A 14,233-nucleotide genomic window follows, 5' to 3' on the forward strand; every position below is an offset into this window, starting at 1 on the left:
ACGACACCGGCCCCCCACGCTGCCGGCAGCCGGGTTTTACCACAAGCAAGGCCCACCGGAGCTGGCTGCGCGCCCAACCTCCCCCCGCCTCCTCACGCCAAAGCCGAGAGGCGGCGAGAGGTGGCGGGCCGCACTCCGGCCCGCTCCCCGTTAGGCCCCTGCCGCCACCCGACGGGCACGGGGCCCAGCCACCCCTCCCTCGTTCCCCGCTTCACGGGAGCGGGGCGGGCGGCCGGCTGCAACCGTGACGGCGAGGGGCGGGGCCACGGGGGAGGCGTGGCTCTCTCGCGGAAGTTGCGCGCGGTCCACGCTGGTGGGTGTGGCCGGAAGTGCGCAGAGCGCGGTGTCGGGGGGCGTGCCGGGGTGGGGGCGGGCCGCCATTACGCGGAGCAGGAGCAGGCCGCGCGCCCCGGTTGTTGCGCCGCCACCGTTAGGCGGGCCCGGGCCTTGCGGGTCCCGAGCGTCGGCGGGGCCCTGCCCTGCCCTGCCCGGCCCCCGGCCCGGCCCGGCGGGGAGCGCCGGCGCCATGGAGGAGAAAGGCTTCGCCAAGGAGCTGGACCAGTGGATCGAGCAGCTGAACGAGTGCCGGCAGCTGAGCGAGAGCCAGGTCCGCAGCCTCTGCGAGAAGGTGAGTGCGGGACCCGGGGGCCCGCCCTGGGCTGGGCCCGGCCCAGCCACGCCTCGTCCCTGCGCGCCTGGGTCCCTGAGCGCTCCCTGACCGGCAGCGCTGTAAGCTGGGTTGGTTTGGCTCGGGCTCGGGGCTTGCGATCCCTCGGCCCCGCTGCTGGGGAGCGCCGGGCAAAGCGCCCCGAAAATGGCAGTGGGAGTGCGTGGGGTGCGGTGAGGGGGAAACAGGCTTGCTTCTCCTCGCTTCGCTCGCTGCGAGACCACCATGCTGCCTGCAGTGTATCTGGGTTGGCACTCCGCTTGTATTCAGTGACGGTATAATTCTGACGTCAAAAATGCCACGGTTATAGGATTTTTTTCCACGCCAGACTGCCCTTGATAGTATGGTTTTTACCTTTTAAGTTTGTCTAAGTTGCCGGGGAGGCTCAGGGATGGTGTGTGCAGTGAGAAATGTGTTCTGACTTTCAGGGACCTCACACTGTACTTCTCCCTTGTCTCTCATAATGTGTAGTAGCCACGTACTAAAAAGTCAACCCTACATCAAAGGGGCAACCTTCTGACATCCGGTGTGTAATCTAGAAAAGCAGAGGGGGATAATACATAAGCTGTACAGCCGACCTAAACAGAGGCTTACAACCTGCTGAGGGAGACTAAAATAGAATGAGAAATGGTTGGATAAGGGACACCATCTGCTATTTCGGCCTGTGGTTTGGACAGTCCTTTGGCAAATTCTTGTTTGGACTTGTTTAGCATAGACTGTCAAGAGCCCCCCGCCGCCCCTTTTTTTTTTCCTTCCCCATCAGGAGACCCAGTCTTTAGACCTGTGTTGGATTTTGCCTTAGACGTTAAATACCTCTGTGTGAACACACTCACAGTACTGCAATCTTTGATTAAGTTAGGAATTTCTTTGGACTTGGCAAGCTGTGATAGTTAAAGAATTCAAGTGATAACAAATGTAGCAACAAAGATTATTATTTCTGTTTGCTTCTTATCTCAGTGACCAGCAGAGACCATTGCTGTGCATCAGGTGGTACAGAGAAGCTCTCAGCTTCCTTGCCTGGATGAACTGATAATTATCGGGCACCAAGGGTAGAGTAGTTAGTTTGGTGTTCCCTTTAGCATCATGTTGCTAATGGTGAACTTGGCGCCATCATATTATTACCTTTGTCTCGCTCAGTTCTCTCAGAACTGGAATGTGGTTTTTGATGCCTGTTCATGGCAACACATTTTGGCCAGTGACTAAACATCTCAAGGCCAACTTCAGAAGACGCAACTATTTCCTTCTAGCGGATCCTTGGTAGACTACTGGAGTGATAAGATCTGAACAGTAGAGAGGGGCAGCACTGCAGCCTCATAATGTGCCAGGGTGCTCATTGGAAAGGTAGGAGCCATTTGTTTGATTGCTACAGGCAGAGACTGTGCAGGACTCCAGGTTCTGGCTTCCTGGCAGATGCTTTCACCAGGGGTCCTGGCATTTAACTAGCTCCCACCCAGCCTCTGTTTACATTCCCTCTTTATCATTCCGTACTGGTGCTGTCCATTTGTTTCATAACTCTTTTCTCCAGAGCTCCATCAGTTCCAAGGGAGCATGGTGAGGCGGTTTGGTGCTGCAGCAGGAAGCAGCAATAGTGGTTTTGAAGAGTAGATACATCTTGAAGAGTGAGTAAGGGTTTCTTGTGGCTGTGCTGTCTCTTGCATGAGGCCTAGCTAATAAGACTGAAAAAATGTATTAGGGTGATCTGTGCCCTACTCCAAGCGTTGCTGGTTGGGAACTACTGTTCTAACCAGCAAGCTGTTTCTGTAACAATTTCCCTTCTCTGGCTGCGTTGTTAATTAAGGAGCTGTGGCTGCTGTGATTTGAGAAGCTGGAGGACAACGCAAGCAGATTGTGGCTGTATGTCAGGGATCACACAGTAAATAGAGTGGCAGCTCAGCACATGGGTTGCAGCTGGAGGTGAAGAGGGTCTTTGTCATCTGATTGCAGGTAGGAGCCCTGAACCAGTGGTGCATAGTGTGAATCAAATGTCATCTATCACAGCACCTCCTTCAAGGGTGCTGGTGACTGATGGAAACAGCTTGGGTATAAAGTAAATACTCTGCAATGCTCTTACTTGGCTTATTCTTACATTTTTGGGGGGTGGTTGTATCATCCAGCTGGTAGTGGAAAGGAGCTTTACAAAAAATTTTGGGTGTGCAGGCTTGCTTTTGGTGTGAAGCAGCCCTGCCAGAAAGCTGGTTTAGTTTGTTTCCTTGGGATAGATAATACTTTGAGAAACCATTACCAACCTTGTCTTGCTTCTTATCACTCCCTTTTGTGTGACTAATTTTTAAGAGGCCAATCACAATAGTACCTCTTGCATCAGGTTTACCTTTGTAGGAGAGTTTGGTAGTAAAATAAAAAAGTTTAAAGCAAAATGGTGGGGGGGGAAGGATATGCCAGACTTGCCTATGTGGGTCACTCTTGTTTTGAACTGCTGGCATAATGGACAGTAATGAGGGAAAGACTGGACATAGCTAGGGTTGGTGAGGGTATATCAAATTATTCTGTACTCTGAAAGTTCTTAAAATTTGCACCTGCAAAAATCACATTTTGTCTTCACCTGCCCAGTTACGACATCATTTTGGCAGCTAATCAGTCTCGTATTCTTCATGCAGTTAATCAAGATGTCATCTCAAGACAACATGAGAACACCTGTTTCCTGTTCTGCTGGTCTTTAAAATGAAATCTAGCTAAAATCATGCAGACATTTAAAGGATAATAGAAGGACAAACAATATGATCACTGCTGGAGCTTGTAGACATGGAAAATGTTCCAACATGTTGGGAAAATGTGTCGGATGTCTTGCATCTCATACTACTTCTCTTAACATCGTGGTCTTAGACTCTATGGCAGAAGGTTGTTAAAATATTTTTCGGCCCTAATTAAATAGGCAGTGAAAAATCTACGGAGTTATGCCTTGGGTTATGTCTGCACTTCATCGGAGGTGCCGTGGCAACTTTCTGTGCTGGTGCTAGCTTTGAAATTGTTAACTTGGATATGGATAGCAAGGTAGTGCTGGCTGTATCGAACTGCCTTTGAACTTGCACAGGTTGTAACCTGTGTTTTGGACAGTTGAAGTCAGGTTAAAAGGCCAGGATTCATTTAATAGGAAGCACTTCCGTGTTCGGACATGGAAATCTCTGAATACTTAGGTTTTAAAGCTCAAGTCAGGTCAGCAAATGAATTCTGGCATGGATGAGGGAGTTGAGAGCCATCCTACTTATCCCAGGGAAAAGGTTTTTCTATTGAGGTAGAAAAGTGGGGTATGAAAGAAGGCAAGTAAAAGGCTGTCTCTTAAATTAACATAGCCAAGCAACCATCCATATAACAATCTCTCTTTCTTTTTGTAGCTTCTTTTTTCTATCCTTGTTCTTTGGATGTGTAAGAAGGGTTACAGTCTTGTTGCTGTGAGCAGCTTGAGATCTTTGTGTTATGAAGTGGTGGGAGGAGAAGGATTCTAATCGCTAATGAAGACTTGTATTTCTTGTACAGTTATTGGATGGTAATTGTAAACTGACTCTTCAAACTAAGCACTAGGAGCCAGTTGATGCTGTAGGAAATATTGCTGTTACTGGCATGTACCTATGGTGCTTCTGCCCTCCAAGATCATTTCACCTAAGAATAATTTTAGGAGAATGAGTTAGCAAGCTCTTCTGCACTAATTGGTGACATTAATATGAGTGATGGAGCCAAGTAGCATTCTGGCTGCTATTCAAACCATAAAGTTCCAAATGTTGTGTTCAGTTGTGTCCAGGAATATTTCATCTCTCCAGTGATGACACTCATCCTGGGATATGCTGGCCCAGGTACCTCTAGGAGCACGTGTGCACCTTGACACCCTCTGTCACTCTTGAGGCTCCAGAGTGTCCTCTGCTGCCTTGTTGCTGAAGGGCAAGACAGCTGCATCCTTCTGGCTTCCATCTCATTTGGGGATAATAAAACTGGTTCTTGTTTAGGTCAAGCTCCTTGAGGTTTTAATATGCTCAGCACACTTGTTGACATAGTAGTTTGGTGTGTCGCAGTTGATGGAATGACAATTCATTTGAGTCTAGATCAAACTTCATGGCTGGCTTCTCTGATTCCCAAAGTAAGAGCCTCTATGGGTCACACTGAGCTTGTGAAGTAAATGTATCTTCCAGAAGGAGTTGAGTTTCCGTGCTCTCAAAAGATCTTGTATGCAAAGCAGGTGCTTGGGGTCTTTGGCTTTGTCTAGAGAAAGCACAATGCTGAAAATCGGCCTCCTGGTTGGATTGTAATCCTCTCACCCATGGAATCAGCCTACACAATTGTCATAGACAAATCTGAACAGCATAATAGTTGATGTGGATTTGTTTAAGTCTCACACAGAGGGATTAGTCTCCTGGTGATCCTGACAGTAGTCTCAAAGCCAGTCTAGCATCTTAGGTTTCGGAGCAGGACATTAATGGGTTGTGTTCAAGCCCCGAGACCGTTTGGTTTCCTCTTGCAGGAATAACGCAGTAAATTAGTGTGATGTGCATTCTCCAGCCTCTCCATGAAGCTTGAGGACTGGACAGCAGACAAGCTTGTGTAGCAGTCTACAGAATCTAAAACTGGGAAAGAGAGGGGAGTTGAGATGATGGATGAGCTCACAGTCAACAAATAGTCTACTCTTAAAAATAATTTTGAGCACAGTCATGGTAACTATTGTGCTTAATGGAGGTTTATTTAATAAAAATACCTAAAAGCTGCTTCTGTTTATTCTGACCTGGATATGGTTTCATCCAAAACAATTGGGACACGTGCTTAAGAAGCTGATAACGTCAGTCACTGTTTTCTGAAAACAGAGGTAGCTAAAATATGACTTCAAGTCATAGTTATTTAACAGCCTTCTTAAGTAAGTAAATGATGATAATGCAGGGCAGCCTACTTGCATCAGGGTTTTTTATCCTTGCTATGTAATGGTGCTTTTTAAAATTTTAAGTCATTTGGCTTTAGCATTAGCTCTGCACAGTGAAATACACAAGCAGAGTGCACTGGTTAGTTGTTGCTTTTCTGGGTGGATTTAATTATTTTAAAGGTCTTGTTCTGCATTTAGAAAGTCATGTGTGAGGGCAAACGTCTGTGACCAGTTGAGCTCAGCTCCCAAGCCTGATTTGGATCAGCTCCGCAGTGTTAAAAGGACATACTTAATCTGTTAATGTGCATATATGTTTGGCTACATAGTAAGCTAAAATAGGCTACATAGTAACAGCTGGTAGGCAGCTTAAGAAGCTGCTGTTATTCAGCAGCTAGCTCCTCGTTTCTCATGAGGGGAAACTTCTAGATTCTCCTAGTACCACAATTTCAGGGCTCAGGCTCACCCACCTTCCTAGGACACATTTAATGTGAGTGTGTTTGCCCTGTTACTGTGCAAAAGGAGCTCTTCTCTGTTGCCTGTGCTGATTTACCCGTACGTATTCTCAGGATGGGTGCATGCATTTTCTGGGCAGATCAGAGAGGTGGAGAGTGCTGATGTGATTGAGACACTGGTAGGTGTGTGTATCGTATCTGTAGTGTCCTGCATCTTTTCCCCATAGGCTTGAAATAAATGTATTTCTTGTTATGCATCTGGGAAGGGAGCAGTATGTGTGATACAAAAAGGCAGAAAATACCTCACACCTTTCGTGGTTAAGGTTGTCTCCAGTTTACATCAAAACACTGTCTGTTGCTTTGAGCAATAGTCAGAACACACTGAGCAGTGGTTTTGTGGATGTGTTTTATATTTGTGTCTCACAGAGGACAGAAGCTCTCAAAAGGTGCTATAGATGCTTTTAAAGGTTCTTGAACAAGATTAAGAGTACTACTATTTGCACTCAGACACAACACATCCAACAGTTTCCAGTCAGTTTAGAACTGCAAGGTAGACCTTATGTCATTGAGTCCATGTGCAGGATGTGTCTTTGAGGATCAGGGTCGCATCCCTTGGGTTATGTACTGTGCAAGGGCCATGCTGCATGCTGTCCAAGCTCTTGACTGCTTGGATTTTAGTTATCCTTTCAGAATATGTGCTTTCCCTAAAAGAGGCAAAGCAACTAACATTTAAATCTGAAGACAGGTGTCCTCTGGGAGCCCACCAAGGGTGTCCTTGGTAAGCATCTTCTTTCTGATAGCAGCAGGTGGGAGCTACATCATCCTGAGCTGAGGGACATGGTGATGAATAACCAGATTGTTGCCTGCTGGTGACTCTTCAGTACTGATGATCTTTAATCCCTTTCGTTCAGTATGGACCAAGCCTGTCTGTGGGTGTTCTCTGTGCCTCAGATGTGCCTGGAGCACTGACCTGCATCAGCTGATGAGCTGGAGGTAGCAAAACAAATGTGATATTTGATAACGATAAGAGGGTAATGCAGATAGGCTATGTTACATGGCTGTAATTAGCAGAGGAACTGCTGGGTGTAGAGGAAGAGATAACTAAATACAGGGATGCCATCTCTCCATCTGTGGTCATTTTGTTGCCAGCTGGGTACAGCCAGGGAAGCTGGTTGTGGTTCCATATGTTTAAATTGCTTCTGATTTTGCTTTTCCAGTTGTATGTGACCTGCCTTTAGAAGTTGTTAAACTGTTGTGCTTGGAAGAGGATTGGAAATCTGGCAAGCAAAAAGTGCCCTGGGTGAGAGAAGTGCCTCTTGCATATGCAGTGATGTTGTGTGCCAGGTTAGTAAAGTGAAGCTTAGGAGTACTTTTTTTCCTCAGTAGTTTAAACAAGAAGAAATCTGCCCTACTGCAAGGGAAATGGATTTATTAGTTCCATGTGTTCTGGGAGTGTGCAGAGAAGGTTCCCTTTCCTGACATACAGCTCCAGTCATCTTGTACTTGCCACACTGTATTCTGAAGGCCCAGTACCTCAGGAGAGCTGGGGCAGCCCCATCAACCCCCGGCACTGGCACTCGCGTTGGTTATTGTTTGGCAGAGTAACACGTCTTGGCTCATCTGGTGCCGTACTGGTTGCCCAGCATTTCTGCCCGATGAGCTGCTTCATCATGTGCAGCCTTTCTTAACATCATCACTGCTCAGCAATCACACGATGAGCTGGCTTTGTCAATACAGAACAAACACGCTGTTTTTAGTGCCGTTTCCATGGCACGGACCCACTGCTGCGAAATCCTGGTCTTGGGAGAGCACTTGAGGTTTATGGGTGTGCAGTGAGGCGGGAAGCCTGAGGGATCCCAGAGGAGGAAGGCAGTGAGGAGTAGCTGTCAGTGCTGACAGAAGAGTTGTTCCAGGCTGGTGCTGTGCTGCCAGTGAAGGTGGCAACGTGAGTGGGTCCACATGGCTGCGTGGGATTGAGAGCAATCTGCTGAGCAACTGAAACAGTAGTTGGACTACAACGTGGCAGGAGGGAGTCTGTGTGCAAGTCCATCTTTGTAAGTCAGCTGGCTTCTCTCAGAAGTCTAGGAGGTCATAGTTTTCCTGTCGTGTGACTATCAAATAATATCTAGCTTTATGTGTGCTTTTGCAAATAAAGTTGTTCAAAAAACCATAATAGTTGCCAGAGTGGTGTGTGCTATCTCCTCGGGAACTTCTACCCTTCCAGCAGATGACAAGAGTGTTGACTAATCTCTGTACGAGTTTCACATGGAGCTCTTGCTGACAGGACATAGAATGGCCTGCAGTACTGAGGGGACAGCTGTTGGTTCTTGAGGTAAAAGCTTTGAGGTATTATGAAACTGAACAGCACTTGACTTTGCCGAGTGCTGCTGTAGCTCACATAGCAGAGATGAACAGACCTGAGCTTTACTGGACACATACGTGGAGAAATCCTTCAAAATCTGTGTGTCAGTTGTGCTTTAGAAGATAATGTCTGCCCATGATGCTGAAGAAACTTACTGGAGTAGTGCTTCATCTTGTCTGCACTTGAGAAATGTTTGGAAGAAACGCAGGATTCATGGGTGAACCCTGGTGGTGTTGGAAGTCATATCCAGTGCAAGTCTTGAAGTTCGCACCGCTTCATTTCAGGGGAGGCTGGGAATTAACTTGTTTAGTTACATCTTTGAATTTGTTTGTCAGTGCTTGTGGTACAATAAGATCTTAATGACCTGGCCTCACAGTAGCAAATCTGCTTGTCTTTATGCACAAGGATTTGTAAAATGCACTTTATCTTTGCTTACCCAACAAATGGTTTGTCCAGCGGTCAGCTTGAGCTACTGGGGTGAAATCGACTTTCCAGTGGCATAATATCTGCACCTGCTTATGGAGGAGCTTCCTGTCTTTTTGTCCTAAATGTATTTTTCTTGCTAGGCTAAAGAAATTCTTACGAAAGAATCAAATGTACAAGAGGTACGTTGCCCTGTCACCGTCTGTGGGGATGTGCACGGTCAATTCCACGACCTTATGGAACTCTTTAGAATTGGTGGGAAATCGCCAGACACAAATTACCTGTTCATGGGAGACTACGTGGACAGAGGCTATTACTCGGTGGAAACGGTGACTCTTCTAGTAGCGTTGAAGGTATGGTTTGACAGCTTTTCTACAGCAGCCTTGGGCAAAACAGTGCTTTTGAGGTGTTTTGAAAGAACTGCTTCTCCCGTTGATGCTGCTGTTGGCTTGAGCTAGACAGATGTGAATTGAAATGTGTTAATGGACACGTGCTATTCTATAACAGAGCTGAATGCTTGTCTGCTCTTTGAAATACTGTGTTACTATTTCTTTCCATATTGATGGTACAGTTTTTGTGTTAAAGAAGAGTTTTCTTTGTCAATAGGTGCGTTACCCAGAACGCATTACAATACTGAGGGGCAATCATGAAAGCAGACAAATTACACAAGTGTATGGTTTTTATGACGAATGTCTGCGAAAGTATGGCAACGCCAACGTCTGGAAGTATTTTACAGATCTGTTTGATTATCTTCCACTTACAGCTCTAGTAGATGGCCAGGTAAGCCTTGAATAAGGAAACCACTCCATTTCAGAATTACATAGACTGTATTGTCTGACCTCTAAATGAACAATCTGAGATGCTCTCATGGCTTGTGATGTGGATTTGTTTAAAGCCCATGTACTTATTGTGGGTTTGGGGAAAAATTTAGTGAGGTGGTAATACAAGTTGATGGTATGGGAAGGCTTTCAATACTGCTGCTGAAAGAATGGCAGGGTATTACATGTATGGTTCAGTGCAAAATGACTGCTCAACGAGTGGAGATCCCCTTGTGATACATCAGATGTGAGCTGAGTTGTGGCTGTGAGGCAGGACATTCTTAAAATGGAAGGCGTGGTATCTTTGTTCTGATCTCTGTATGCAAGGTGTAGCCTTTCAGTTTTGTTTCCTTCTGCAGGAATTAAAGTTGTTTTCTCTGCTGTGAGGGTAAGATGGCTGTAATAGTAAAAGAATGGTAACAGAGTTAAAAACCAGCTATTTTTGAGATCACTCTTCCCATAACAATATGCACTGAATGGATTGCTTTTTTTTTTTTTTTCTGGAACAGATATTCTGTCTCCACGGTGGCCTCTCTCCATCCATAGATACACTGGATCATATCAGGGCTCTGGACCGCCTGCAGGAAGTTCCACATGAGGTAACAGGAAAGGAAATGCATCATAAACTTAGATATCTCTTGGTGGAAAATACAATTTCACATTGTAATCCATTTAAAGAGACACATGGTTACACAGCAGATTATTGTCTTTCTAAGCTAGAGCAGATGAAAATACATTTGGGCAAAACACACAGAAGTCAATATGCTTTGATTACAGCAATCTACAGAAGGAGAGCTATGGGGTGTTCACAGCTGTTTTCCCCAGAATCGTGAAATTTTTTTGACTGTCACACTGACTCAAAAAATAGTATTTGGCAAGGGAGGGTGTTTACTACCTTCAGTCTCATCAAGAGACTTGCTTGTGAACAGACAGCCACCACATGAAGCCATGTTGTGTCACCATCCTTCCTCCTCAGCCAGTCCTTTCTTCTGTGGTGTCACCTTGTTCATCACTTCCTGAGGGCCTGAGATCAGACTGAAGAAACCATCTTCTGAGCTCCCAGGGCAGCAAATGGCTTTTCTATGTTGGAGTGATTGGGGCTTACAAATGGACTTGAATGTTCCCTGATTAAGATGAACCACTTGTCCTGCAACCTCTTTGGTGTGACAGGAAGAAGAATGCAGCAAGGTCTGCTCAAGCCTTCCAAAAATCTGAAATAAGTGTAATTGTGTAAATTACTCTGAGAATTGGGGGACTACCTGGTGGGACATCTACCTGTAGTTAGGTGTAATGATTATATTGTTGCTCTGGGGTTTTCCCAGTCCTGTGCTGCATACCTGTGTGCTGAAATCCGGCTGTCCTGAGGACCTCCACATGTAGGCAGTGTGATCCCTACTGCAGAACTCCGTCCGGTCGGTGGGTAGGAAACAGCAGCAGGGTTAGATAAATACAAGAGTGTCTTTACTGCCCCTTTGTAGCTCAACAAGAAAAGTCATCGAGCTTCATTTGTGATTGTTAGAAGATGTACACTGGGATATTTTGGAATATGTGAAGTCCAACAATGGACTATTTAGCAGAGGAAATTAAATGATTAATACCCTGCCAGAAGGGCAGCTGAAGACTTAACATCAATCTCTGAACAGTCACTTCATAGCCTCCTATGGGTCGTTTCCCTTTCTTTAATTTATTGCGGCTTGGCTTGCACCAGTGAACCCACTGTGTATCCTTGGATGTGCATACCTTCTCACATGGCCTTTTTAATTATATTGAGTCAGGAGTAAAAATGTGGATCTGCTCTCCATGCCTTTGTGTATCTGACTAGTTGAAATGAAATGGTAGGCGGTGTGTGTGGAAGAGGAGGTGGGAATGGTTTTCTGGTTACATAGACTCCTTTCTCAGTCAACTGTTTACATATTAATTTATTTGGGAAGGATGCTGATTGATACAGTGAGTAACTGGCCGGTATTGTGTTAGATAAACTCATGTGCTTTGTGCAGGGAAGGGCATGCTGGCAGTCCTTTTTCTGTAAATAAAATATATTTTTAAAGTGTCCTTTTATAATGATCTTGCTAGTGATCTAATGAAGAACACTTAATCTTTTTCAAGGGTCCTATGTGTGATCTGTTATGGTCGGATCCGGATGACCGTGGCGGCTGGGGTATATCTCCACGTGGTGCTGGCTACACGTTTGGGCAGGATATTTCCGAAACATTTAACCATGCCAATGGTCTCACACTGGTCTCCCGTGCTCACCAGCTTGTCATGGAGGTAGGGCAAACACTCTGCTAGATGGGGCTAACAAAACATAGATGCCAATTCTTGTCTCCTCTGTGAGACTTTTGCTCATGGGTTTGCATGAGCTGACACCAGATGTTATGCAGGACAATACCGAAGAGGGACTTTGGTTGTTTCACATAATTAGCAACATAATATGATGTGCTTTGACCTGCGATGTAAATAAGGGGGTGTTATGCCCTTTCCTCCCCCCTCCTCCAAGTAAGTTGCCAAAGGGACCCTGTCACACCCCATTTGTGGATGTAATAATCTCCTTACACACTGACTGCTCTACTTAGGCTGCTGCTGCATTAAGCAGGCTGTCCTGTAATACTCAGCAGTCAGATGTGACAGGGATTAAGCCATAATTTTGGCTGTCGATAAGCTGTTCTTGTATGTCTTGCTGGAAAAATGCCAGGTGGGTCAATGGAGCAGATGTATTTTTAAAATCTAGTTCAAGTTGATCCCTGTAGTACTGTGTGTCAGAAGTCACTTGCATCCAGTACACAGATCCTTGTTTGTGGTGGATGAAAGCTGAAGGCATACCTGAAAATCTCGAGGTTCCTTTGTGGTACAATACACCATTTGTACACAAAAATGGATAAATGCATGGCTGACAAATGGCTGATCTCCCTGTAGAGTGGTTGAAGCTGGTTTTGCAACGTAACTACCGCTTGTTCTTGTGGTAAGAGTATTTCTTTTAAAAGAAAACACAGTCAGTTGGAAATACAAGAAGTCTACAAGAAGTTTCACAAATGCCTTGAATCATTTCAGGCCTTAAGAGGAACTTCAGATGGTCTGAGGTTTGAGGTTTAACAGAGACTTTTTTTTGTTGTTTTTTTTTCTGGCAGGGTTATAATTGGTGCCATGACCGAAATGTGGTTACCATTTTCAGTGCGCCCAATTACTGTTATCGTTGTGGGAACCAGGCTGCTATCATGGAACTAGATGACACTTTAAAATATTCCTTGTGAGTAACCTGGCTCTGGTTGTTCTCTCTTCCTAGCTGTACTGTATTGTGAGGAATGTCTGATCCTTTCCAAAGGCCTGCTTTCGTGAAAAGCCAGCTCAAACTACTTTGGAATTAACGTTGTGTGCTCTACCTGCAAGAGCATCTAAAAATAAGTAGTGAGTTAAGCTCTTAAAAGCTTCTCTTGGGTACTGCATTATCTCCTCTTCCTGGCTCTCGGGAGAGTTGGAACTTCTGCATTTTCTTAATCCCTCTATTGCCCAAGCTTGATGGAGAGAGTAAAGACAGATTGATTTACATACTTATTTTCATTTTTGATAGCCTTAGGCTTTGTGAAGATGGGTGAGAGAGTCTGAGTTTTGCACTCAGCTGAGCTCGTGTGAAAGGAGTGATGGGCTGATGAAGTGGTGGTGGTCACTGTGTACCATTTGAGCAGCTGATGAGTTTGAACACCCACGGGGATGCTTGTTTTGGGACCTGGGACATTTGATTTAGAAGCAGATGGGATGAGTAAAGCAATAGCAACAGGAGAGCAAGTCTACTATTTATTGTGGCACTGGGAAATACCTTGTGGAGGGGGGGAAAACGATCTCTTTTTCTTTCCTGCAGCCTCCAGTTTGACCCAGCACCTCGTCGTGGAGAGCCTCATGTTACCCGTCGTACCCCAGACTACTTCCTATAAACCTCTCCTAACCTTTGTAGAAGGAAGTACACCTGGCATTTTAAAGAGCAACAATATTTACACGTTTCTGTAAGAAATCAGGGTTCGTCTCAACTTTAAAATCCCCATCATGGACCAAAATGTGCCATACGGAGGACGAAGAGCGTTTAGCACAACTTGAGACTGAATTCCTTACAACACTATATATATCCTATACCCATCAGTCCAACAGTCAGTTTGCCTGCTATATTTGTAGTCATTGTTTTTCTTCTGGACTGTTCAGAGAGGAAAAGGTAACTCTAATAACACTTTCATCTCCTTTGATGCTCCTTTGTAAAATTTTAGTTCTCGTGTTTAACTGGCATGAATTAGAGTTTATTTTTGAGGGAAATGCACACTACTTCCCCCACCACACTTTTATTTTATTGAAAGACCGATTGACTTAACTGGAGAAAGGAAGCAATTCCTGCTTGGGAGTACGTTGTCATAACACGGATAAAAAGTGTTCCCTTTCTAGCTCGATTCCCGATCTGTGTTGATCCTGCCTTTTTTTCCCCCTTTTGTTTTGGTTTTGTTTTCTTTTTGTTATTTTCCCTCACCCCTCTGTATATTTGTCCTGGAAGTGCTTGCAAATCCTCCTCGCTGTACCTGAACCAATAAACTTGCCATTGTCAGCCCCAGGCCGTGGTGCTGTGCTGGGGGCGGGGGGGAGGGCGGAGGGGGCGGCTCCGGGGCGGGGCGGGCGGCG

The 14,233-nt window shown here is 45.5% G+C and overlaps 1 protein-coding gene across 1 annotated transcript; it reads left to right on the forward strand.

Moving 5' to 3' along the window:
* The first annotated feature begins 351 nt into the window (after positions 1–351).
* Positions 352–14,165, forward strand: PPP2CB (protein phosphatase 2 catalytic subunit beta). The gene is made up of 7 exons (XM_074905269.1): positions 352–628; positions 8,906–9,115; positions 9,369–9,542; positions 10,090–10,179; positions 11,687–11,848; positions 12,706–12,824; positions 13,434–14,165. The coding sequence occupies exons 1-7, from the start codon at positions 527–529 to the stop codon at positions 13,504–13,506; spliced, it is 930 nt and encodes a 309-aa protein (XP_074761370.1). The 5' UTR covers positions 352–526; the 3' UTR covers positions 13,507–14,165.
* The last annotated feature ends 68 nt before the right edge of the window (positions 14,166–14,233 follow it).

This window comes from Athene noctua, chromosome 4 (genome assembly GCF_965140245.1).
Source record: "Athene noctua chromosome 4, bAthNoc1.hap1.1, whole genome shotgun sequence".
In the NCBI taxonomy this organism is placed as follows: domain Eukaryota; kingdom Metazoa; phylum Chordata; class Aves; order Strigiformes; family Strigidae; genus Athene; species Athene noctua.

Excerpts from the sequence above, each read along its gene's own strand:
- PPP2CB (XM_074905269.1), top strand. The coding sequence starts at position 527 with ATGGAGGAGAAAGGCTTCGCCAAGGAGCTGGACCAGTGGATCGAGCAG. Across the intron at positions 9,116-9,368 it reads CTCTTCTAGTAGCGTTGAAG|GTGCGTTACCCAGAACGCAT; the intron begins GTATGGTTTGAC and ends CTTTGTCAATAG. Across the intron at positions 12,825-13,433 it reads GACACTTTAAAATATTCCTT|CCTCCAGTTTGACCCAGCAC; the intron begins GTGAGTAACCTG and ends TCTTTCCTGCAG.